The sequence below is a fragment of the Bradysia coprophila genome, unplaced genomic scaffold, assembly GCF_014529535.1.
Source record: "Bradysia coprophila strain Holo2 unplaced genomic scaffold, BU_Bcop_v1 contig_151, whole genome shotgun sequence".
NCBI lineage: Eukaryota > Metazoa > Arthropoda > Insecta > Diptera > Sciaridae > Bradysia > Bradysia coprophila.
This window is the reverse complement of record NW_023503423.1, coordinates 2,458,188-2,482,880: the sequence shown is the minus strand read 5'-3', so window position 1 is coordinate 2,482,880 and position 24,693 is coordinate 2,458,188. Positions and strand designations below refer to the sequence as shown.

Genomic DNA, 24,693 nt, shown 5'->3' with positions numbered 1-24,693 from the left:
CTTAAAAATACGAAAGTCTAAACGGCCCTGTTATGAGTTAAAGGCCAGTTCATGGCTCTTTACACCATTGCGATGTATACGACCGACTTTTATTCCCTCGGTGAACAAATAACTATTTCCTATTTCTATGTTATCCTATGTTCCTATATTATCTCTCTATGCTCTTGATTGTATTCCTTCTGTAAATATTCGTTTTTAAGGCCAGTTTATGGTCTTATACATCGCAAAGGTACAAGTGGCCGTAAGGTTATGGTTACCATTTGCGATGTATACGACCATGATCTGGCCTTAAAAAATGGTTATTTAGAGAAGCAATATAATTTAAAGCAAAGACAAAGAGGTAATCACATAGGAAATTAACACACAAAAATAGGAAACAGTCATTCGTTCACCGAGGGAATAAAAGTTGGAAATTCCATTTTAAGGGTGTTGTTTGTATCCAGAAGAGCGTAGCGAGGGCAACATGTCACCCGAGAAAATGTAATTTTCAGCTTTTTTTCTGAGGTCAACACAACCGTTTTCACAACCATTTTCACAACAAATGCTCCCGAAGTTTCAGCTGAGATGAGAAATATCTCATCTGCGTTGTAAAATAGTGAGGCCTATTAGGCCTATTGAGTAGGCCCGCCAGTAAGAAGCATATAAAATTTATTAAGCGCTTTATATCACAAATATACATTCACAACATTCATCATTAGATAATAAAAATTGGCAACAACGTTTATCTTATTTATCGCTAAGCCTCCTAAGATTTATTGATTAGAACACCCAAGTACTCCATGCATGAGTGTTCCATTTTTTAGTGACTTCAGTTTTGGTTTGTTGAATCTGATTCTCGCCAATGCTAATCACTTTCCGTCACACCAATTCTAACTGAACTTTATCAGAATTCTCAACGTAATGCCCTTTGTGTTCTTCAAACAATACTCTGATCGCCTTACAAAATAGTTCATGAACCTCGTTGACTTCATCATCGTCCGGATGCGGATTTTTTTGCACACGAATCGGTGCTCCGACAACAGTAGTAATGGGAACGCGACCGTTGAAACGGAATCGCCATCCATTCAAATCGAAAGTATTATTTTCACCGAATGAAATAGCTGGAACAAGTGATGCTCCCGTCTTTAATGCGATACGGACGAAGCCTTTACGATTTTTCAGCACAAATTTGTACGTGTCGTTGGCTGCAATGCGTTGCTCTCGCTCGCCACCAACTATTAATCCGACCGCACTTGCCGTACATCCATCACGATTCGATGGATCTCTAGGGTCATTTGATTGCGTCAGTAGAGCCGTGAGCGATGCGGCTGAAACTGTACTCTTTCCAAGGGATAGATACAGTTCACGAGATGCTGGAAAGTTAAAGTTCATGACCAGAGATGTGAGTCTGGGACGAATGCCAGGGAATAATGTCGACCATTTCGAATGATTCGAAGCGAAATTCAGAAAGGCACCGATGCTAAACGAGAGTCTCTTGTGGAGTTTTACTATTTTATGGGCTTTCATTTCACAGAGCATTACCTTAAATATCCATGTGGGAAGATACAGATGAGATAATTGTGATCGGGTGACAGGTCGGCTGTTTTTACTAAATCTACTGGAAAGTAATTCAGAAGCCATTTCCATAACCACCAGTTTCGTACCCATTGACATCTAACAATAATTTCAATTAGCATGACTTTAATGTCAAATTTCTGTATCGTTTGTTCTCACGCTCTTCTTCCACCGCGATCTGTTACCTTCCGTAAAAAACCGGAGATATAAAATACCAAATAAATGGAACAGACAACTTTTACGTAGACATTACCAAAGATCTGAAACGAACATACGACAGACGATAAAATTCCGTTTGTATTTGATTTTACCGATGAGCATACCACCAAAACAATAAGGACAGGAAGACTCAATGCAAAAATTAGAAGAGTGAACAAAAATAAAACTGGAATGATGATGCGCTGAAAATCGTCCAAACTGGCCATAATTTCGATTGAATTTAATGTTTAAACTAAGTAGAATAGAATTCGGAAGTGCGAAGGAAGTCTGTCTTTATTGATCCTTTCTAGTATGTACCTTCAAATCTAAAACATTTTATACTATCAAACAAGCTCACTTCGTTCGGGCGACAACTCGCGATATTTGTCTTAAACAACTATTTCACTATTTCAATGAAAAAAAAATACTAAAAACTCCTCACCAATCTCTCCAAAGACAGTTATAGTAGTTATTGACATCTTTCTTGTTTTTTAAAACTGAATTACTAAAGAATGAATATTCAGGTCTGGTGTAGTCAATAGACAAAAATAATTATCGAAATTGATGTGTTATACACGTCAATGTGTGTAGATAATGTTAGGAAACGAGTCGAAGTACTGTGCCGGTATTTGGTGCTCTGCTAGGAAATACATTTTTGCAAATACACACTTTTCCATTTTTTAGTCAAGAGTGTGTAATGATTACACACTTTGACTACAAAAAACATGAAGATATATCTAATACTTTTATTGCCTTCCCCATGCGAAAATTGACTATTGCACGGCTGTATACCCCCTGCGAAAATGATCCATTACACACAGAGAAAAAAGTCAGATTAAATGTGTAATCTTTGGAAAGATTACGAACATTTTAAATTTTTCTAAAGATTTCATTTCAATCTTTTTTCAAAGATTACAAAAATTAAATCTTTCGATAGATTACGTTTCGGATTAAAATGGCTAAAATTGATAGTAGCAGTGAGAAGTGAAGTTAACTATAGACAATTTTGCCACGGATTTTTTTTTTTTTAAAGAACGTTGTTATGGTACCTAGAGTTTATGATTAGAATCTAGTAGATGGTAGATGTGTAATTTTTTGTCATATGTTAGCGATTCAAAGTAAAACTAAAAACCACAGCACATAAATGTTTGAGACCTTTTTTTGCTTTTCTTTAGGAATATTAATTTGAGTTGAAAATCGTTGCAAAATTAAATAAATTCTTCCATGCAAATTGGTCTGTTATACTTCTTAATCAATTGTACAATTAAATATGGGGCGCAAAATATCGTTTTATTATAATATTTTCCTACTTTTCAATACTTTTGTCAGGCTCAACTTCCTTATCGTTGCTTATCCAGATTTATGAAATATAATAATTAAAAAAATGAAGAAAAAAAATGTTGCCTTCGATTAGGATTTGAACTCGTTTACTATGATGGTTACCTCAGTCGGTACAAAGGTTTCGTTCAGAAGATTATTTTTTAATCTTTGAAAGATTAAAATCTCCGTAACAACGGTTCGAAATTAAATCTTGCTAAGATTAAGAACCCAATAGCTCAGTGGTAAAGTACAGGACTGGAGATACGGAGGTACCGAGGTGAAAGAGTTCAAATCCTGATCAAAGTAAGTAAAAAAAAACATTTAATTTAAACTAAACAAATAAAATTCCCAATTTCAGAATAAATAAAACAAGTAAATCTGATTCAATATTCAAATAAATGTTGAAAACAAATTTTTAATTTCAAAATAAAAAAAAATTGTAATCTCTTAGAAGATTTCGATCTAATCCATTGACAGATTATTTTCGAAAGATTAAATGCAAGTAATCTTTCGAAAAATTAGATTTCAATCCAAAAATAAATTTGGTCCTATATGTAATCCGAAAAAGATTTAAATCTAATCCAGGATTTCTCTCTGTGCACTAGGACACATTTTGGGTTCTTTTGACTTTGACAGTTCTTTCAGGTAATGAAAATTTTCGCTTTGTTTTCTAAATATCCAAAATGAAATTAAAATCAATATTCGAAAGCACAATTTTATCTTTGTTACGTTTTTAACGACATTAAAAATTGAAACTAAATTCTACAACGACGCGAAGTATTGAATTTTTTCAGTGATGATATGATTGATTTTATTTATAAAATATCCCTTTAGCGAAGTGTGAGCCATTGCTATATTTTTGATGTGGTGTTTTTTGGTGTTGATGAACTTTTCGTAATTTTTTTTTCTAAACATTCATAGTTCCATGATTTTTGAGTGATTGAATAAGCACTCCAAAATTTAACTATTGAAATCAGAAATAAATTAATAAAGAAAATTCGATCAAGTCCTTATATGAAGGAAAGGTTTTTCTTTGAGTTCGCACGAAGGTAGATCATACGAAATTCGCGGAACAGCCGTGTAATAGTCAATTTTCGCATGAGCAGGCAATAAACCAGAATATCTTGGATGCTGCGACGTAATTCGTTGCTCTCGGACACAATTTTGTTGAACTCGCAAACTCACTCGTTTTTTTGAGCAACAAGATTGTTACTTACTTGTTAGTTTGCTCGTATCACAAAATTGTGTCCTCGTGTAACTACTTTCGCAGCATCCAACGTAATCTACTATTACTTTACTAGTGAGGGAATGTGGCCATTCCCATACTAGCGAAAACCCTTTACATCGCTCGTAAACTAAAACACCATATTTTACCAGTGAAGGAATTGGATATATCGTTTCAAGATGAATAAAAGTATCCGAGTGCTTCAGTTATTAAATGTACTTCAGATGGAAAGTTACACTATAACGCGATGCGTTAATAGCCTAAAGCCTTTATATCTTTAGATGTGAAAAAGGTTATTAGAATAGGAAAGCCACAAATTATTCGAATTACACACGGAACCCGAGTTTTTCAAACTTTTTCGTTAGCACGTACGTATGTATACAAGCTCAGAAATTTTTGACGGAGTTTCTGCTTCTATTTTTATGATCACTAAACAAGATATTCATGGGAATGGGAAGAACAATTGAAAGTTTTGTCTGTCAATTTTATGTTCGAAGCTATTTGAATAGACGTGTTACGTGAAGCTAACGAGCTGTTTTCGGTTTTATGTAGCAACTTTTCGTCTATTAATTAGTGCACTACATGTAGGGCGTTTAGGGGTTTGTTATTATTTGATTCACCAGTCCGTTGCCAACTCGCAACGTTGAAAAACTAAGCGATTTCGTTAGCGTCAAATGATCTTTTTCTCCATCTAAACAAATTTTTTAATAAGAACAGGATTGTTGCCAGTCAGTGTCAGGGGTGGATGAGCCCCCACCTGTAACTGTTATAAAAATTAAAGAAAATCGTAATACTGCGTCAAAAATGTGGAATAAGTCTTGAAATATTTCGAAAAACTCTTCTCAAGAGTCAGGCTGCGAAGGTATTGCGCCGCAGGGAAAATTTTCAAATAAATTCTTTTATAAGAGAAAAATTTGCGTCAAAAACTTCTCGGTGGCCTTCGCTTGAAATGCTAACTAAAACGAAAGTAATAAAGTTGCTTAGAATAGATGGTGAACGCAAAGTTGAGTTGAGTGTGTCAATTTCCGGTTGAAAAAAATTACTGTAAAAAAATAATAATTAATTCTGAAGACCTCAGAATGGAAAAATTTGCATTTTTAAAGTGCAAATATATATTTTTAACACATTCAAAATAATTGCGGCTGGCCAACTTTCGGCACCCTGGACTTTACTTAAATAGTCGACGTCTCCAAAATTGAATTCTAGATTTTTAGAAATTTACTTGGAGGCATTCCACGACTATTTAAGTAAAGTCCAGGGTGCCGAAAGTTGACAAGCCGCAATTATTTTGAATGTGCTAACGAGAGAAGTGTGTAAACCCGAAAGTGTGTAAAATACACACTTTTAAAAAGTTTTTACACACAATGTGTAAAATACACGCTTAAAAAAGCCCGTGATTAAGGGCAGTTCATGCTCGCATATGTCGCACATGCATAGGCGACATGAACTGGCCTTAAAGGTCGTTAATTGGTTTTTCTTCCCAGTTTGGTGATTTTTCTTCGAGTTATTTCACATTTTACGTTTTTTTTTTTTGGTGATTTGACATTGGCGATACTTTACGTAAAGTATCTCTAAAATGAGAAGTATCGCACACATAAAAAACGTCAGAAAACAGCAGACTCATTTTGGCGATTTTTGTTGATTTGTTTAGGAAACCATGTTTAATCACCGAAAAGAATGCAAAAGAAAAATCACCAAAGTGTGAAGAAACGCTTTTACATTCCTTTATTTACCCTATAAAATAACGATCGAATATTAGCATCTTTGCTGCAACAAAAAAAAAATATTCAAAAATGTTCGCCCATTGTAAACTGGGTCCCCACTGAAAAAATTAATGAAGTTTCTGATATCTGTCACCACACAAAAACTGCATATTCAACTCATTCAACTTCACTTCGAACATTCACCACATTCCCCCTTATCCCCTCCACATTTATTTTGTTTTGACATTTTGTGAACATTTTTCTGTGGTCTTGTCTCAGCGAAAAAAAAAATATTTCGAAAAGTCTCATAATCAAGGGTGGAACAATGTCACAATTTGTATCGCAATTGACACAACAAGCCGAAATAACACTGAACTATTTGTCATCGGAAGATTTGAGGGAACTGCTAAACGACGATGAAAAATTGGAGGCGAGAGTAAACGAACTGGTGGGTCTATTGTTTTACAGTGATGTTTACATCAGTCAGTTGTGTGACTCATTTGTTTAATTGTTATCATTGTATCGTTTGCTGTTCTTTTGCTCATCACTGAATCCGATACTCAGCTGGCTCCATTGGAAAATGATAAAACCGGAATACTGAACGCTAATGTCCAAGCAGCTGAGGAAAGTTTAACAAAAGAGCCACAACTAATCGAGCTTCGCAGTCGAGTCAACGAATTGTCGGACAAGTCAAAAGAACTGTGCACAGACATCCAGGAAAAGTTAAACGAAATGAGTTCGTCAAATTCAGAATTTTCTTGTGACTCGGTTCGACTGACCTCGGTTTTGTTCGAATTGATTTTTCAGAATCGAAATCGAGTGGCATGAATCGGGACACAGCCCTGGCCCTGCTGCAAACGGCTGCCGCAGAAAGTGAAGAAGCTTCCGAGCAAATTGTCAAACAGTTTCTGGACAAGGAATTGCCAGTCGATGGTTTCTTGGAACAGTTTATGGTGTCCAGGAAGACGATGCATTTGAGGAAGTTGAAGGCGGACAAAATGAACGAATTGATTCGGAAGGGTACGACGACCAGTGCCACTGGCGGCTACAACAATTTCAATCGAAGCTTCTATCCGTATCAGCCAGCAGTGGGCGGTGGAAACGTGCCGTATCCGATCGGGATGAGTATGAATATGCCGATGCCGGGAAATTTTTGAGATTTTCTTTTTGTTTAAAATTTATTTTTGTACGAGGAAGAGCGAGCGAGCGAGCGAGCAAGTTTATTTTATGTGTTAAAGCGGTAGCCAATGGAAATACAAAACGTTTTTTGAACTGCAAAAACCAAAATTTTCTTCTGATTTTACGATACGATTCCGTAGATGAGAGAGAGTAATCCCAAATTTTTATCTGGAAGGGAATTGTCCCAATTTTTTTTTTGAAAACGCAGCTGCAGTAAAATCCACTCTGGTTGAAAAGATCGCTTTTTCGAGGCATTTCGTAAAAGGATTAATTCCGTATGGTTAAACAGATCGCTCCTTCCGATGCATTTCGTCAAAGAATGAATTCCCTATGGTTGCAAAAGTATTGGGAAAAGGAGCTGTAAAACTTTGAGAGCTGCTTTTGCCACTACCTCAGCAATATTATCTTGCTGGGACACTTTTATACGCCTCAGCAAAACAATTTCACTTGTGACCACAAGACAACAAAGACTGTAATGTCTTGCAGTGAAATTTTTTTGTTGAGAAAATGCGAAAAACCGATTTTTAGCAAGACAGTAATGACGCATTTTCTAGCCGGAGGAGAACAAAAGTAGTTGTAAAACTGGTTAAAAAAAAGTAATCGCAAAACCACCTTTTTGCAACTAATTTTACAGCTACTTCAGGATTTGGACTAAAAAGCTGAAGCAGTTGTAAAAAGTAGTTGCAGAAAATAGCTATTTTGCTGACAAATGGAAATTTTGCGCAATAGATGTGAAGTTGACAACACATCGTATGCACAAAATTTCAGTTTAGGCACAAGTTAGCAACAAGATTTTATGTACAGTAGTGCAGCGCTTTCCACTGTCCCACTTTCCTACTTTATCCTACTTTTTCGAAACTTGACCTACTTGTTCTACATAGGGCACTTCAGGAACTTTAATTAAGTAACAATCAAGCGGATTTTAAGCTCTAAAAGTAAATTAAAATAATTTTCGACCTAACTTCATATGATTATTGGTTTAGATTATCAGAGATAGAAGATATTCTTGGACATTATAAATATCCAGTTATTTCGCGACTGGCAAAAGCTTGTTTTTGTTTGATCCACGCAAATGCCGTATTCAGCACAAACATTCTGCAAAATAAAGAGTCGATACAAGGAACAACAGCCAGTCAATGATGGTATTGATGCATATAAGGGTGTTATAAATATTCCCATACAGTTATGGGATCAGTATCTAACTGAAAAATTCTAAGCTGAAAAGTGGTAGAAAAAAAGCAGCAGGACGAAAGAGCTGATCGTAAACATAAGAACAAAAAAGCAATAGAAGACAAGATAAGGAATTGGCAACGTTAAATGTGGCGGAAAAGTTGTTGATCGACAGTAAAAAATGTTTGAGCAAAGTTGTAAATTCACGGCAGAGTAAAATAGAGCAGGCAGGAGCGGTTAATCTTTGAAACGTCAAATAAGGGACCTCATACACTGTATAAAAATCAACTCAAATGAACACTGACATAAATTACAAAAATTTATTTGCATAAAAATAAGACTACTGAATATCTGGTCAATAGTCCAATCAAGCACTCCTGCCTGGTTTACTTTACTCTGTCTGGTGTAAATTCCAACGGATGCGTGGAAATAAGTGAATTGATTAACGCCCTCACTTGGAAGGGCTGACATTTAGGGCTTAGCAAAATGTCAGGATTCGCCACATTTCAAGTGAACGCGTTAAGGCACATGCAGTTCTAACAGCTGCAACCAGCGAACAAAGACGAACATCGAAGAATTGAAAAAACTGAAACCGCAAATAGAAAAATAGTTATTTATGCAATCGAGGTACAAAGTACTTTATTAAAGGGTTGATATTTTGGAATTTAAAATAGGCCGTTTGTTGTATCGTGAGCATAATAAAGTACTTTGAATTCAGTCAAATACAATATTTTATGCCGTATATGCATCTAAAGTTTGCAGTGGCATAAATAACTATTTTGAACCTTAGTTTGAATGTCAGTTATTTTCATTAATAAACCTCAAAACAATGTCCTACATGTCCTGCGGTAGGACACGAAAATTTTAGTGCACTGATAAAAAAATTTACGTCCAGTATGTATGAAATGGCTGACAGACAGCTTCATTTCTGCCTTACTTCGGATATGTATATTCCAACGTCTGACATGTATATCCAACGTCTGACATGTATATCGTACATGTCCGACGTATAGTCATACTGCTCGTGACTATTCTTGTCTAGAGTATGTTTGTACGTCAAACATGTACGATATACTTGCCAGACGTTGGAATATACATATCCGAAGTAAGGCAGAAATGAAGCTGTCTGCCAGCCATTTCATACATACTGGATGTATGTTGACGAATTTTTTTTATCAGTGTGGGACCGCAGGTAGTGTGATCTTAAATTTTCCAAATGTCACTTTTGCGCAATTAATTTACGCACTACTTCGCACTATTTACGCACGCAAAGGTTCCGATCTCTTTTTGTCATTTCTTGATAGCTTACCATGTAACCACTCAAAATAAACCAAATTTGTCAGAAGGTACAGACTAAGTCGACTTCGATGAGACCTAATGTGTGAAAATTTCAATATGAAAAAATTCGAAAATTTTAAATTTCATGATTTTCAGAACTTTGACTGAGCAGAGCTTATTTACGACACAAAATGAGAATATTACAACAAAATTATACACCTTAAAAGTGTGTAAGATGATAAATTTCATCTTTCGAATTTTTTCATATTGAAATTTTCGAGAAATGCGACATGGGCACACATTAGGTCTCATCGAAGTCGACTTAGTCTGTACCTTCTGACAAATTTGGTTTATTTTCAATAATTACATGGTAAGCTATCAAGAAATGACAAAAAGAGATCGGAACCTTTGCGTGGACATCCAGTGCAACTCTTCAAAGTTCGCCGAGGACACCGAATAATAAGTTTTATCTGAAAAGTATCAAACAAATCTGAAATAACGAAACTTTTTTTTGCATTATCTTGAAGCCCTTGTTACTCCGAACATTTCCACATAATAATTTTTTGGGTTCTGGTCGTCACAGATAAGGACTCGCTCTCAGAATATACGCTATGAATCTGATCTTTGACCAGCACTGCCTGGGCAGTGGGCACAGTAGGTGTCGATACACGGGAAAAGTTGAAAAGTGTTTTCTCGTGATGATTTTACACTAATATAAACTAAGATGTCCTAACATCACTCTTCATCATCAGTCCAAAATAATTATTTTTCTAAAAACCTGGTTTGCAAGCGATTTTGGCTGTTTTTCATATACTTCGTCCCTGAGCGACCCCTAAATCGATTCGGATCGAGTCGGTCCCATAGACACTTTTTATCAGGGGACCATATAGAATGATTTTCTGCCCTACGCCCAAACATTTTGGCACTTTAATTTTTCCATACAATTTTGGACACCTCTAATGGATAGCGAACTTTTCGCCAAATTTGGTTTTCTTGACCGTTAATTGAAACATATGCCCATCAGTGTGACAACTGAATAATTTCTTTATTCAAGTGTAATATATAATGTATAATAATGTGTGTGTGTATGGATAGAGTATAGTAGTATACAATATATACGTAATAATAGGGGGATGATAATAAAAAATTATTTTTACAAACAAAAAACTCATTTTGCAAAGTTTTTCATAAATTTTTTTTAAACTTTTTCGTTCCTAAAAGAAGAAATTATTTTTTTTTTTTTGGATTAAATGCAACTCATTCAAAATACAGATTTTTCCTCTTTGTTTTCTTTGTATAAGACACTGACCATACAAAACATTTTCATATCCGCAAAATTGTTAAAAATTTGTTTGTTTTAAATCAGTCGACGGCGTCTAGTCTGGTGGTATATCTGAACATATTTCTCGGTTAAAAAGAACAAAGCCCGCTCACATGTCTATGCAATTTCTTGCAGCGATATTAACGATTGACGCAAAAACTCGTACTGTGACTTGGCATGTTTCACCTCCAATTCGGCCAGTTCAACGAGACTGTTGATATTGGAACAAAATCATTTAGATGAAATTTCAATCAATGAAACATTTGGTATGACATTACCTCTTCTTAAAAGCCGCTACTCGTCGAACACGGAAACCGACCAGCTCTTGTTTGCCTCGGGCCGACATTGCTTCGAACTTTTCGCATGCTTCGGTTTGAGCCTTTTCTGCCTATGGAAAGGAAATTATTTATTTAATAATGGCGTATGGTCGACACAGGTCTCGCACAATCATTGTTACTTTTGGACATGTTTTGTGGTGGTGCAGTGATGGAATTGGGGCACACCAAAATTTTAAATGAAAATACGCGAATCTGATCCTTTTTGTTCTGCGCTGTTAAAAGGGATGGACATAGTCTAACAGAAACTACCCTCAAGATGACGATTACACTCGTTGACTACCACTGAGAATCCCAAGTGTGTCTTCGTTGAGTTCTTTTCGCAAGTATTCGCAAACTGCAAGAAAGCTTCTAACACAGAGAGGAGAGCTATCCACGTATGCTAGGAAGGACAGAAAATAAGGCGCGGAATAGATCGGTCGTCAGGTAGCTTCAGAAAAATGGCCAGAGACCAGCTTTTCTATTAGCGCTAAGCCTAAGAAAATCCGTTTCAGAACCATAATCTAGAACAGCATAATTGAGGGAAAAAAAATTGTTTCTGAGTCGCGCAACACAATCGAAAATGTATGCTTTGCTATGCGTTACCGTGCGTTTCTATGCGTTCTCATGTAAACTTTTATCGCCACACTAATCGGGGGAATAAAGGTTTATGAAAATCACTTCACTGGATCGTTGGTTCACAAAAACTTTAAAATCTTGCATCCAAAATGGTCCACCATCGTTGCCGTTCAAAATTTCAAGGAATTTGTGAGAGCTATTGCTTCTCAAAATTCCAGCACCCCATATGGTCCGCCATCTTACCAGTTCGAGATCTATATCATGAAGGAATTTTGCAGATTTTTTTCTGTTCCTTCTTGGACGTTCGGGATCATTAAGATTTTAGCATATTACTTCCCAAAAATCAACAAGTCCACATGGTCCACCATCTTCCCAGTTCTAGAGCTTCAGGATTTTGATGAATTTTTCAGATTTTTTTGGGTTCCCTTCTGGACTTTCAGTATTACGGTGGAAGTGGTAGGTTGGTTCCTAAAATTCCTTAGTGGTTTTTGCTGATTTTTCTTTTATTTGAAAGGTATTTCGTACGAGCTTTCGTAATTGCGGTGATGAGGAATTTCTGTAACAATTTGACTTTTCGCACTTGGGATATGCAGGCAATGGAGGACTCAATAAGGTGGTGAATTTTCTATGAATTTACAATGGGAAATTCTGATCAAGACTGAAAATTATAAAAACTAATTTGGGGAAAGTCTGTGCGAGCTCATGCTAATCTTCCCACTGCCACTAAACAATTGGTTTACCAAAAAGTCGCTTCACAAAGTGATTGTGCAAGACCGAACTTTTAGACGAAAGACTTGTGCGGCGTAAAGAAAAATCGTTAAGGAAACAAAAGTACAAAATGTGATGGTGGTAAAGTACCTCTTGCACTTCCAACGGCTGCGTAAACAATTTCAGAAGAAAAACAATTTTTTTGTGTTTAGTTCAAAGTGCAACAGTTTGTGCATCCGAGTTTGCGATTAAAGTGGACCACGTCCATCGCATAAATTCACTTACCCCATGGACATCTTTGTTCTTGACACGAGCCTTCTCCAAATTACGATTGGCCGTCTCGTATGCCGATAAGCAACGTAGTCGTCGTACCAACAGTGCTTTGGCTGCATGCGAATCTCGTTGATAATATCGTAACGTGTCGCCCAATTTAAGGTCTTGATCGCTTGAGACTCTGCCCTCCATGTTCTACAGGAAATTGGATTGGGGAAATGTGAGAAACGAGCACTGAAATGAAGCAACGGCTAGACAAAACCAACCCGAATTTTCTCGAACACTTCCGACGTCTTTGCCAAAAATTTCTCCATGCTCCCATGCTCGATGGTCGACAGCTGCATCAGGCTGGACGAAATTTTGATGTGTGAGTCGGCCACCTCTTTATGCTTCTTTGTCATTCGTTCCGTTCGGCCGGCCGCCTCTTTCAAATGCGAATTGTATTCCGTCAAAAATTGCAACTCATTTTCGAAGAAATCGTTCACGTCGCGTATCGTCGCTCCCAGGTAAATTTCGTCGGTGGTCTTGCCGAAATTGCGCACCAAACCGCCGAACAGATCCAATTTCTTTCGTGGCCGAGCGCACAGGTCCTGATCGTATTCCAGAAAGACTTTCAGATGGTGATCGTTGCGGAACACCGGATGGGATGCCAGCCGTGACAGAAATACTTCATGCATTGCAACCGTTTTCTTGAATGTGGCTAGGTATTCGCTGTGCAAAAGAGGTTAGTCGATTAGTCGAACTCCAGGCGGAACACAGATAGGTCCAAATCTTACGCTTCCAGTTCCTGTTTCATTTTCTTGAATTCTTCTTTTGTCATGTTCCCCTCTCCCTCACCCAAACGTTGCAATTTTTCCCGTGACGCATCAAAGTCTGGACGCGGTGGACACGGTGGGATCTAAGAAAAATATGTTTTGGTCAATCATCTGTCAAACGATGCGCCCGATATGTATGACATCGCAAACCGTACAATGTATCCGCCGTATTCATCATTCTCCTCGAAGCGATCGTGCAGCCACACAAACTCTTCATGCTGGCGAACCACCAAAAAATCGGATTTGGCATAGCCGGGTAAAGATGTGCGCGTGTGTACGGTGAACTTGACCTTGTCTTTTTCGCTTAAAGCGTCCGATATGTCAACGGCTAAGCAATTATCACCTAGTGGAATGTTACTTGTTTCTTGTGTAGGCGTTGTGTCCAACATACTTTGATCACCCTTCGGTGAACTAGTAGATTCATCGAATCCGTCCTTTAAAGGGAAATGGAAATTAGAAACGGGAAGCGATGGCGAGAAGCTTAAAACGTGAAAACTTGAAACTCAACAACCGGAGACATCATAGATTGAAACAACAAAAAAATTTTTATCAATTTTTGGGGAGTGTCAGTTGATTGAAGTTTTTTTGAACATGAAAATAGACAAGACCTAAACTGTAAACTGCGTTATTGAGTGCAGTATGATAGCAAAGTGATGAATCACTATCACAACAACGACAACAACACTAAATTTTGATTATTTTTATGTCGACAAAGATTTCTTTTATCTGCAAAACAAATTCTCGGCCCGTTTGAACAATGTAAAAGGCACTCTGCTAGTGAAATATCTGCACCGAAAACTATTTTATGCTTCACGAAATACTGTCCAGCTTACCATCATTTTGAAGAAATTCGCTAAATGTTTGTGTCTCCTATCAAATTTTGATTATTAATATTATCACTTTCGTATCACAAGTGTTGGCTTAAAATTTGATAATTGGATGACGTTGAAACGTCAAAAATGTTCCTAAGAAACATGGTTTTATGAAAAGTCCCATCGAAAATATCTACTTGCACCCAGCCGATATGTTTTTTGAGCAATCATTTCAAACAGACGCAAAGGGACGGCGAGTTACTGTTATAAATTTAAAAGTATAGAGCAAGTAGAGCGAAAATAGCACTCCATTTTGTACCGTTTGCGCTATAAATAAATAATTTTTTTTAAATTTTTTTTTACATTTTTTTTTTATTTACAAAATATGAATTAAATAATTTAATAATTTATAGCAACAATGTAGAAGAAAGAAAAATATCACTTGAAAAAATTCGGACCATCATTATCACAGTAAGTGTCTCGAATGCTCACAGCATTTCCTCGCTGAATCGTGGCTCACCCGTTTGGCGTTTCATTAGACAAAAATATCATAGTTTCCGGACCAATTGATCCAAAGGATTCAAATGCTAGTGGCGTGAAGCAGAATTGATTCTTCAAGTCAATGTAATGGTTGTGCTTGTCTCTTTCCGCTTGGTCGGCTGCTGCACCACTATTATTCGAAGTTGAATTTATGTATGACATTGCCACAGTGTCGACAACCGTAACGTCCCAAATCAACGAACGTCCATGACTCCAGGGGTAGCTGGTCAGTCCATCCGGCCGTTTTCCATCTCGTCTAGATAACCCTGGCGGTTACACACACACGTGAGGCAGGCACACCTTATTTCCCAGACGAAGAGCTACTGCGATCCTTGCCACATCGTTGTCCAGCAAAAGTCCAAGTTGGTGGGATGGCGATGGTTTAGTAGATGACGCAAGAATTCGTGCCCGATCCGTTGGACCGCTCGACTGTAGTAACTCCTCGTGAATGGATTTAACACGTAAAATGTCCCAGGCGTTTTGTGATGATCTATACCGCGGTTCAGGAGTGAATACCGCCGGGTATCCAGTTAACATGTTAGTGAAAGCCGTGTTGACGATGCTCAGTCCCGCCCCTTCAATGATCCGGTCTGCTAACGGCTGAGATTGATGAACTGACGACGCGTATGCCGGAAGTGACAAATCAGAAAGCTTCCTAATTCCCAAACCAGCAAACGAAAGGGGTAACGAAGCTTGACTTCTCCGACATGCTGTTGTTTGTGATGGCCTCTAATGTGTGACGGTAGAATTCATCAATCTCATTCAACAGATCCATTGCGATGAACGTCGGACTCGATCTCAAAATGTATTGAAACCTTGGAGATGACAATGAGCTTCTCATTACACGTACATCAAGCAAAGGTACACGTTGGCATACGACTTTCAAAAAAAATAAATTAGTCTTGATTTCCACTTACGAAAAAAGCACTCTCCGTTTACAATTTAAACAATAGAAGAGAGACGTGGTTTAGTTAAACGAAGGCGAAACGGAGTGGTTTTTCTGTAAGTGGCAGATGATTGCCCTGACACTTCCTAACTTCCGTCCGTTTTTTCGATGAATTTGGGTTATTTTCGACATGAGTGAGGCTGGTTCCTAAATTTTGGGATGACAGATGATTCCTCTGGCACTTCCTAACTTCCATCGATTTTTCGATGGATTTAGATTATTTTCGACATGAGTAAGATGTTCCAAGGTTGGTTCCTAAATTTTGGGATGACAGATGATTACTCTGGCATTTCCTAACTTCCATTGGATTTTTCGATTGATTTGGGTTATTTTCGACAAGAGTAAGGTGTTCTAAGGTTGTTTCCTAAATTTTGGGATGACAGATGATTCCTCTGGCACCGCAAACATCGGACACACGTAATAATGATCTTACATGAGCTCGGTTGTAAGATACAACGGCAACAACAGAGTGGATAACTTCGCACTTATTAAATGTAGTGTGAAATAAGTTGGCTCTATGATTATACTTCTGTTTATTCGGTTATTGTCGGAAGATAAAAGTATTGATATACTAAAATATTGGGAAGCTGTTATCAGGTTATTTTTATCATCATTCAATTGTTTTATCTGCTAGTTATTTTTCTCAATACGTGTTGATTAAAATCTGTGGTGATAAAGTTCTTGAAGAAGCACTTGAGGATTGTGGAATTCACATCAACTAGAAAATCTAACTCAGGGCTGGTGATGTGGGTAACAGGTCGAGTAAGACGAGATGTTGCTACGAATTGTTGTTTTATTTGCATTATGTTTAACTGTTTTATTGGCGGATAAGAATTTTTGGGGCAATGATATATGCACATCACCCAACGATTGTACAGGTCCAATGGAATGTCATCCTGAATTTGGATGTACAATGTAAAGCTCACTACCTTAAGAGAAAATGACTTTTTGAATTGGGTTTTCAATTTTAGCGATAGCGCAATTGAAAAGTTGGCCACAGTTAGATTGGGATATTTGGCTGCATGGTTGTATATCTGCTGCTGCTGCATTGGAGTCTGTGTATGCATACGGTAAGAAAAGCTTTCGAATTTTTATTCCTTAACTGCAACAGTGTAATGTGTCTAACTAGATGTTCAAGATGGGCTAAACAGCGTACCGTAGTCGCTTCAAACAACAATTATGTGACACAGTCCGTAGCAGCGAATCACAATCTACTGGACGATCTAAACATGGATAATCCACCACCTTATTGTCAACACCAACAAATGTGAACTAAAATAACGAAGGCATCTAGCAATAGTGTGATTCCCATGTAAATCTGCTTTGTAACGAATATTAAGGAGTCCAATACAAAGTCGAAGAGAATATTTCAATAAATAAATTAGAAATGTTTGACCAAACCATGGGACCAACTAAAAAATTGGTCGAAAGTTTGATTCAACTTTTAGTAGAATTGTTTAAAGCAGAATTGGCATGCGTCGTCTCCGATTGACTACTCTTTTCACAGAAAAGTCGGCTATCGATAGATCAACAAATTGGTCACATTAGAAAATTTCAACCGGCAAAACAATCAAGTGTAAGAGTCGAAATCGATTCGAAAATGGGCACACTTACTTTGAGCATGCGTCTAGTCCAGAGAAGTAAGTGGTATTGGTTGCAGGAGCTTCAATGTAATAGACAAAATACCCAATCAGTCTTCTGTTCGACCCAAATTCCGTGATGTTCCAATAGATCCGAACATAACTGTGCGAATGCACGATATGAAAAGCATATATTCCTACTAATGTTGAGTAAGACGAACGTTTAAGACGAATCCATCAACAAAAAGTACTACCACAGGCGAACACACCGGTAGCATGGCATATCTCATCGTAGCCGTTCGTATCGTGTTCGATTGAATCGTGTGATCGATCGTACACGGCAATATTTTGTAGACAGCTGTGAGTTTCATTCATGCACAGTTTTGCATTCGAATGGAATCAAGGGCTCCTGCCGTCAATGCAGTTTGATTCAGCAGCTTTTGTTTAATTGCCATGTAAACGGATGAATCGATCAATGAAGGTCTAGAACAGGTATGGTCGATCGGCGAATTAAAGGAGTTCCTGACTTTTAATATTTAAAAAAAAAACTCCCAGCAATCAACTACGATTTTATTATCACTTGGAAATTCTAAATTATTCGCAGAATTGGTCACCTACCGATGGAAACAGAAAATCGGCCCTAACACATACACTCCTGGTGATAAAATATCGTGAGATTTATAACTGAAAAGTTGTTTCCTTTTTGCTAAAAAAAACTTTTAAAACTTTTTCTCCTCTTTCATTAGAGCCCCATAGATCTCTTCGTTTGGTGAAACTGATGACGGAAACGTGAGGAATGGTGGGGAAAAGTGTGCAAACTAATTGAAACCAACTTCACAAATTCACATAGTAATGAATAAGTGAGTGCGTCCAATTCTTTGAAATGAATGTAAATGAACTAAATACGGGGAATTCCCTTAGAAGCAAAGTTGGTTGTCATTAGTTTGCACACAAAACCGAACCGTCGATCGTCACGCCAGCGGTCATTTTAGTGATCTATATTGCATCTACAACATAAAAATGGTTCTCTATTGGGTACTCGGGCAATCAATCATCTACATACGTACCTCACATATCGAAAACGTTGAATACTATTCTATGGCGCTGCGGTCGGTTTTCTCAAAGTTTGATAATCGTTTTAGAATCCTCTCATCAATATCTATCCATGGTCCAAAATTCACGCTTTTCTACTAAAGTGCCCTAAAAATTGTCCTTTGTTGAACGAAGAGGCCTCACAACAGAGTATTTTTCTCGTCGCTTGATAACACGATAACTCCGTAATTTGCAATGAATTTGCAAAAAATTTCTTTTCATTTGACGGAAAACGAATGCCTCAATTTTAAAGAGTGTTAACTTAACGACCAGAGCGAAGCGAGAACCGTAATTCACACGAGTTTAATTTTTATTCAAGAGGTAAGCGAGATATACATCATTTTTCAGAGGTTTGTAGTCGTGTCCATTCGTTTATCTAGTAAATTAGTTTTGAGTAACGTATGATTTGGACGGTCCTACTGAAAGGCTAGTTTTAAGGTAAAAGAACCATATTTTGTACAGTTTGTTTTCTTCGAAGTAATGAAGTACTTATCAGCATCTGGTTTACTACTTGACCCATGCGAAAGTTGATTTCTATGTACATGAAAAAAAAGCATGAACTGGAAATAGTCCCCATGCAATCGATCATTTTCGCAGCTTGCAAATCGCTATGTAATGGCCAACTTTCGCATGGAGCACGTAGTAAAAAAGAATTTATTGAGAAATTCAGCCAGTCAAGCGACCTGACTCACCATCAATTCTTGTTGCAATGATACTCCAATGGTTTTGTAACGTTATGCACATTTTATTGTATTAAAATAACAAATTTTTTTCGTACAAATTGTAGGTATAGTAGGTACTTAAAGTAACTATAACTTCCTTTCTTATCAAAAATAATTAACAAAATTAACAAAAAAGAAAAGAAAATATTTCCACTTCAAACGAGAAGTCAGAATCTCTGAATTCTCACGAAACAAATTAAAATGTTTCCTTCTGTCGATGACGGTACATTACGTACCGGTTCACTTTCACTAGTCGTTTTCAACAAGTAAGAAATAAGCTTTTAAACGAGCCGATGCCGTGGATTTGTAGTCACACTCTCGTCTAGATAAATCACTTTCTTCTTGTTCCCCATTCACGCCCTATTAGTGCGCCAAAAAATTCAAATATTGAAAACTTACAGTAACAGCTGTCAAATGCGTCATTGCACCTGTGAAGATCTCTTTTTGAATCAGTGGCTGTATTTGTGGAGTGAATAAAATTCTTGCATGCCAAAGTAAATTTTCCCTGCTTTGAGGGTTGAAAATAGATACTTTCGTTCCTTGGCATGCAAAGAGAACTCTACGTGCTTGCGAAACACAAAAATAGCAAAGTTCGCTGATGGAAATGTTCGTTGTTTTGTCGCATTATCTTCCTTTTCGATCGAACTTCAATCAATGATAGAATCGATCAGTGGCGACGCATCTGATACGGTTTATGTATACAAAATTAAAACTAAACAGAAAACAGCTTAAAAAATTAATTTCAATCTTTGCAGAATCGAAAGCGAAGCCAGCTATACATATACGTGATAATTGGATTAGCTGCCATTTTCGTTATTTCATTTCAGTCTTATTATTATTTAGATTGGAGTATATAATAGTATTGCAATAAAATAGTTCTTAAACACGAAAATAAAAGTCTGAATATTCTTTTCGAGCCTTCGTACAATTTTTACATAAATTATATGCACAAGGCACACAGGCACACAGTGAAGAATTCATGAATTCGGAGAAATAATAACAGATGGCGCCATTGAATCAACAATAGTGCATTCTGTTATCATTTCTTTGAATCCGCACTTGAATCAGTGAACTGCAATCCACAGCAGTTTTTGTATCGTGATGATGGAACATTAGATTAATTATTTTACATAAATGTTAGGGAGGAAAGTTGAAAATTCAAGTTATCGCAATCAGATGATAGGAATGCCGACAATCAGTAACCGCTCGACAACTGGAATTTTCATCTTTTTCCCGAGGATTATATTATGCTTTACATGCCGAAAGGTGCAGAAATCGACGCAGTTTAAAATGACAAAATATTTCTTTTTGCAGGAATTTGGTAAGTATAGTAACAATTAATAGTATTTTGCTCACCAAGCCCAGTGAATTGAGTTTCAACGCTCAAACGAATGAAGTAGTGCTTAATTTTCCATTGGCTTAGTGATTAAAGATACTTTTCATGTCATTGTCAAACGCTGTGCGTTGGTTAGTCCCAAATACTAAATCTCGTACGCAGAATTTAAGTCATTCGTCTGTACGTTCTACTTGCGGTTGCATTGTTCGAGAAGAAAGATGTCGCTGTTTGATATGCGGTTCTGAGACCTTGAAGCATGTAAAATTTTAATTTTTCTTAACCGTTACACCCTGACCAGCAGTGCTTTACTTATTTGGATATAATTTTTTCTTAATTATTTTTTGTTTTACTTTTTTTTATTCAATTTTATTCAGTTAACAAATTGCTCATTTTCCCTAACATTTGTGTATTGGACTCTATAACATCTCGAAAAAACCGTCGGTCACAATGTCTTCTTCTAAAAAAAACTAATTTGAACAATAAAGACATAAAAAAGAAATAAAATGACAAACAAAACATATCTAAATGAAACATACAACAACGTGTCCCAATATGCTGTCCAATACAAAATAGTTTTTCATTTTCATTTTAAAAATGGTGTTTTAAGAGATAAATGCTCCTACGTGTCGCGATTTTATTTAAAAATGGAAAAACGTTGGCAATTTGTTGAGTTAATCGATCGATCTAACATCAATATAGGAATAATAATAGAAAAATTAAACAGAAAATCATCATTTTTGTAAAGTCTTTTCAAATTAACATTTTCTCTCTAAAAGTAAAATAAATAGGCGCTAAAACCATCAACGTCCTCTACTACACTCGACTCGATCATTTTGATTAGCTTTTTATCTCTCCTCCTCCTCTCTCCTTCCTCTCATTTCCCTTAACACTTACGCAATTGTAGTCTCTTTAAACTTACACAACTATTGCACAATTTTCTCCTCATTTTGGTATTTACATTTTTCACGAAACAAAAATTCTTTAAACGCTTCTTCGCTGCCATTTTAGATCGCCGTTTTTGTTGTGTGGTTTTTGTATTAAAAATTATTCCTTGATTGTCATGGATTCAATTAATTATTTAACTTTTTGTTTATATAAAACGAATGACTGGATACAGTTGCTTGAAATCTGTAAATGAAGAACAAAAAATTTATCAATAAAATGTTTGGCTGGCAAGTGTGAAAGTGGATTTATTCGGCAATGAACAGGATGATATCGAAATTAGAGCCTATTTACACAGATGGCAAGAATGTCAGCAGTTTCATTAAAGAATCTATTACTTCATTTAAGTTCCTCGTTATGGGTGGGCCAGATTCCTTGACTAATGAAGTTATCAAACATTCTTTTATTTTAACTTCAAATTCTCAAATTCTCTAAATTAAAGCCATAAAATAAGGTGATAATACTACTGGAAGTCAGAACAAATTATTCACAATTTAAATTCTTAAATTCGTAAATTTTAGGAATTTTAAAGAATTTAATTCTTAAAACCACTTGAAGTAGTTCCTGAAAACTATTAATAAATTCTCAAAAATTCCAAAAAATTCTTAAGAATTACCGAAAAATTGCGAATAATAAGCCCTGACAGGAAAAGGTGGCAAACATCCAAAATAATTGGCCTTTTCAACTCTCTTGTAAAACAGAAAATGTGATCACAGAACCACTTCAAGCATGAACACTGAATTGACAAATGTCAAATTTAGAGACTTCAGTGACACTTAGGATGACTTGTGTTGCATGTTTCAATCAATACCCTGTCTAGTAATCTAACTACATTTATTAAGGTCGTAAAAATGCAACGTAGACTGTGCATTTTACATGTTAAATTCGAAATTAGTCAATAGTGCATGATTGTGCAAAACAAAGAAATAGTGTGGTATTTTGACAGAGTCAAAACGAAGTTTGTCTGCTAGAGAGGGTATCGTTTTAACTCATTCAACCAAATAAAGTCATCTATCTTTACAAAAGACACGCAATGGCTACTGTGATTTCATCAGCCTTCGAATATTTTCTATGTTCATGCTACAATCAGTGCTGTGGACAATAGTTTATTTAGGTCCTCGACACTGTCTACATTTTTATCAAAATTCGGTCTGATTCTATATGTCAAAGTGATGTTTTAAATGCCAATCGAAAGCGATCCACGAAATGATCAGAAAATCTCTCACTTTCTTTTAATGTGCCCAGTTAAGTTAAAATGAGAAAAAAACATGAATTCGTACTATTTTCTTACGTAAATTTGACGTTTAAAACGTCAATTTGACTTTTAATCCAAACTTTCACAAATCTTTTACTTCATTTTTTGACATTAACTTTGCTGTATAAGACATTATGGAGTCAGAGCTTGTCGTTTATTCCTGAAGTCGTTATCCACAACAGATGACATCGGTCCATCTACGTAATTACTAGTCTTCGTTCATGGTTCAATAAATTAGAAACAATCGCGATTTTTCCTCAAAATAACTTCAAGAAAAAAAATTAACGAGACAAAGTCCTCTAATCAGATTATTCTCGTGAATTTTGTGTCACACAACCTCGACTCCAACATTATTTTCAACGAATTTTTGTTTTCGAGATATTTTTTCTTATTGACAATACCTTGAATCATAACGTGATTCGTTGCGGTGCCAGGGCCTCTTATGTTGGATTTAATTAGTCCCTGACTTATGGACCCTGAGTGAGCACAGAAAAAAACTGTCCCTGTCGCTTCGTCAGATGAAAAGACATTTAGAACATAGTCAAACCTTCGCACGAGTTGATTTTCAACTTTTATTCTCATCATCGCTACAATGTATTCTAACACTCCGAACTGAATATTTCCATTTTTAATTGAATCCAATAAAAATATTGCCTTTGATTGAATGTCGCAAAGTGTTATGCGTGTCGCTATGTGCGATATATCAAGCACAGTAAGAAAACACAAACGAGCAGAGAGAATTAATGGCGACAATAACAACAACATGGAAATCTTTTCTAGCATCGAAAACTAATCGTTCGCGAGATCATTTTAATTTTCAATTAATTTCAACATTGATCGTAGACTAAACAGACAAGAGAACTGTTTAGCCTGTTACTTTACACCAAGAATAGGAAATGGATTTGTTGTTGCTGTTTGCTATTGGACGATGTTGTTTGCATTCGATTTTTTAGATATGTTGCATGCTGTATGTTAGTGCGAGCGTGACAAGATCTAGGTCAAGTGTATGCGAAATTTATGCGTTTCAGTGCTGTGCGCTTTTCTGAATCGGACGAGATTTATGGACAATGAAAAGGTCATTAGCCATTTAGCATGGCTTATGAATCGCTAGCGGTCGATTATATTCAATTGAGGATTATGCATACGCAATCATCAATAATTTCGTCCCGGACGTTGTTGTTATCTGATGACTGCGTTCCGGTCCACTTTGAAGAAAATCGACTTTCGTCCAGCTTCACAGCCGAATCAATGCACTATCGTTCACGATACGATTCGTATTTAATGCTCGGAACGGGTCGGGTTCGGTCTGACCCGAACCTAAACTGAAATTCAAGGTCGAACTCCACCTGAACCTAAAATTTTCGATCCGACCTCAACCTCAAACTTTTCGTGAAAATTTGTGATATCTGCTGTAAACATTTCGGGCAACCCGATCTGATCCACACTGAAAAATTCAGGTCAGGTTCGGGTAAAACCCTAAAGGAAAGATAAGGATTCGGGTCACACTAATTCAGGTTCGGGTTCTCTTTGGGTTGAACTCGAAATTGAAAATTTCAGGTTCAGGTGAAGTTCTGGCCTGAATTTTTATTCAGGTTCATATTGAAATCCGGTTCGGGTCAACCTGAATTGAAATTGACCCCAATAGGAGCCTTAGTCGTATTACGACATCCCACAAATAAAACTTTGTCTGCAGAACGTGGAACATTTCAAGGGAGAACTTGTAATTCGCAGAGTTAATAACTCTTTCGAGCAGTCAGTCCGTTCTAGGAATGCTTTGCAAATATGGAAGGGAAGCAGTAATCCATTTAAAAAAAAGGGGAATCAATGATCC

At 36.7% G+C, this 24,693-nt stretch overlaps 4 protein-coding genes and 1 long non-coding RNA gene across 7 annotated transcripts in view; 2 read left to right on the top strand and 3 right to left on the bottom strand.

The window, feature by feature from the left end:
* Positions 1-651: 651 nt before the first annotated feature.
* On the bottom strand, positions 652-2,143 carry LOC119074398 (diacylglycerol O-acyltransferase 2-like protein 6). Its single transcript, XM_037180519.1, has 4 exons — positions 1,878-2,143; positions 1,714-1,814; positions 1,522-1,653; positions 652-1,459 (listed from the first exon to the last, which is right to left on the bottom strand). Exons 1-4 carry the CDS (start codon positions 1,977-1,979, stop codon positions 859-861), a joined length of 936 nt encoding a protein of 311 aa, XP_037036414.1. The 5' UTR covers positions 1,980-2,143; the 3' UTR covers positions 652-858.
* A 4,072-nt stretch (positions 2,144-6,215) lies between these two features.
* On the top strand, positions 6,216-7,281 carry LOC119074397 (vacuolar protein sorting-associated protein 37B). Its single transcript, XM_037180517.1, has 3 exons — positions 6,216-6,448; positions 6,565-6,736; positions 6,808-7,281. The coding sequence occupies exons 1-3, from the start codon at positions 6,326-6,328 to the stop codon at positions 7,155-7,157; spliced, it is 645 nt and encodes a 214-aa protein (XP_037036412.1). The 5' UTR covers positions 6,216-6,325; the 3' UTR covers positions 7,158-7,281.
* A 3,366-nt stretch (positions 7,282-10,647) lies between these two features.
* Positions 10,648-14,603, bottom strand: LOC119074395 (sorting nexin-6). 2 transcript variants are annotated; one of them, XM_037180515.1, is made up of 8 exons: positions 14,471-14,603; positions 13,793-14,071; positions 13,599-13,720; positions 13,089-13,533; positions 12,835-13,017; positions 12,700-12,717; positions 11,227-11,336; positions 10,648-11,159 (listed from the first exon to the last, which is right to left on the bottom strand). In XM_037180515.1, the coding sequence occupies exons 1-8, from the start codon at positions 14,474-14,476 to the stop codon at positions 11,066-11,068; spliced, it is 1,257 nt and encodes a 418-aa protein (XP_037036410.1). In that variant the 5' UTR covers positions 14,477-14,603; the 3' UTR covers positions 10,648-11,065. The 2 variants fall into 2 exon arrangements, with proteins under 2 accessions (XP_037036410.1, XP_037036411.1); XM_037180516.1 differs by lacking the exon at positions 12,700-12,717.
* Positions 14,604-16,619: 2,016 nt separating this feature from the next.
* Positions 16,620-17,292, top strand: LOC119074396. The gene is made up of 3 exons (XR_005087188.1): positions 16,620-16,850; positions 16,907-17,005; positions 17,065-17,292. It is a non-coding gene; the product is annotated as an uncharacterized LOC119074396 (long non-coding RNA).
* A 2,039-nt stretch (positions 17,293-19,331) lies between these two features.
* The window catches only part of LOC119074394 (protein phosphatase 1 regulatory subunit 3B), a 32,843-nt gene continuing 27,481 nt past the window's right edge, over positions 19,332-24,693 (bottom strand). For both annotated transcript variants that reach the window (XM_037180513.1, XM_037180514.1), the window contains exon 8: positions 19,332-21,793. The gene's annotated coding sequence lies outside the window, so the exon portion shown is untranslated. The remainder of the gene's footprint in view (positions 21,794-24,693) is intronic.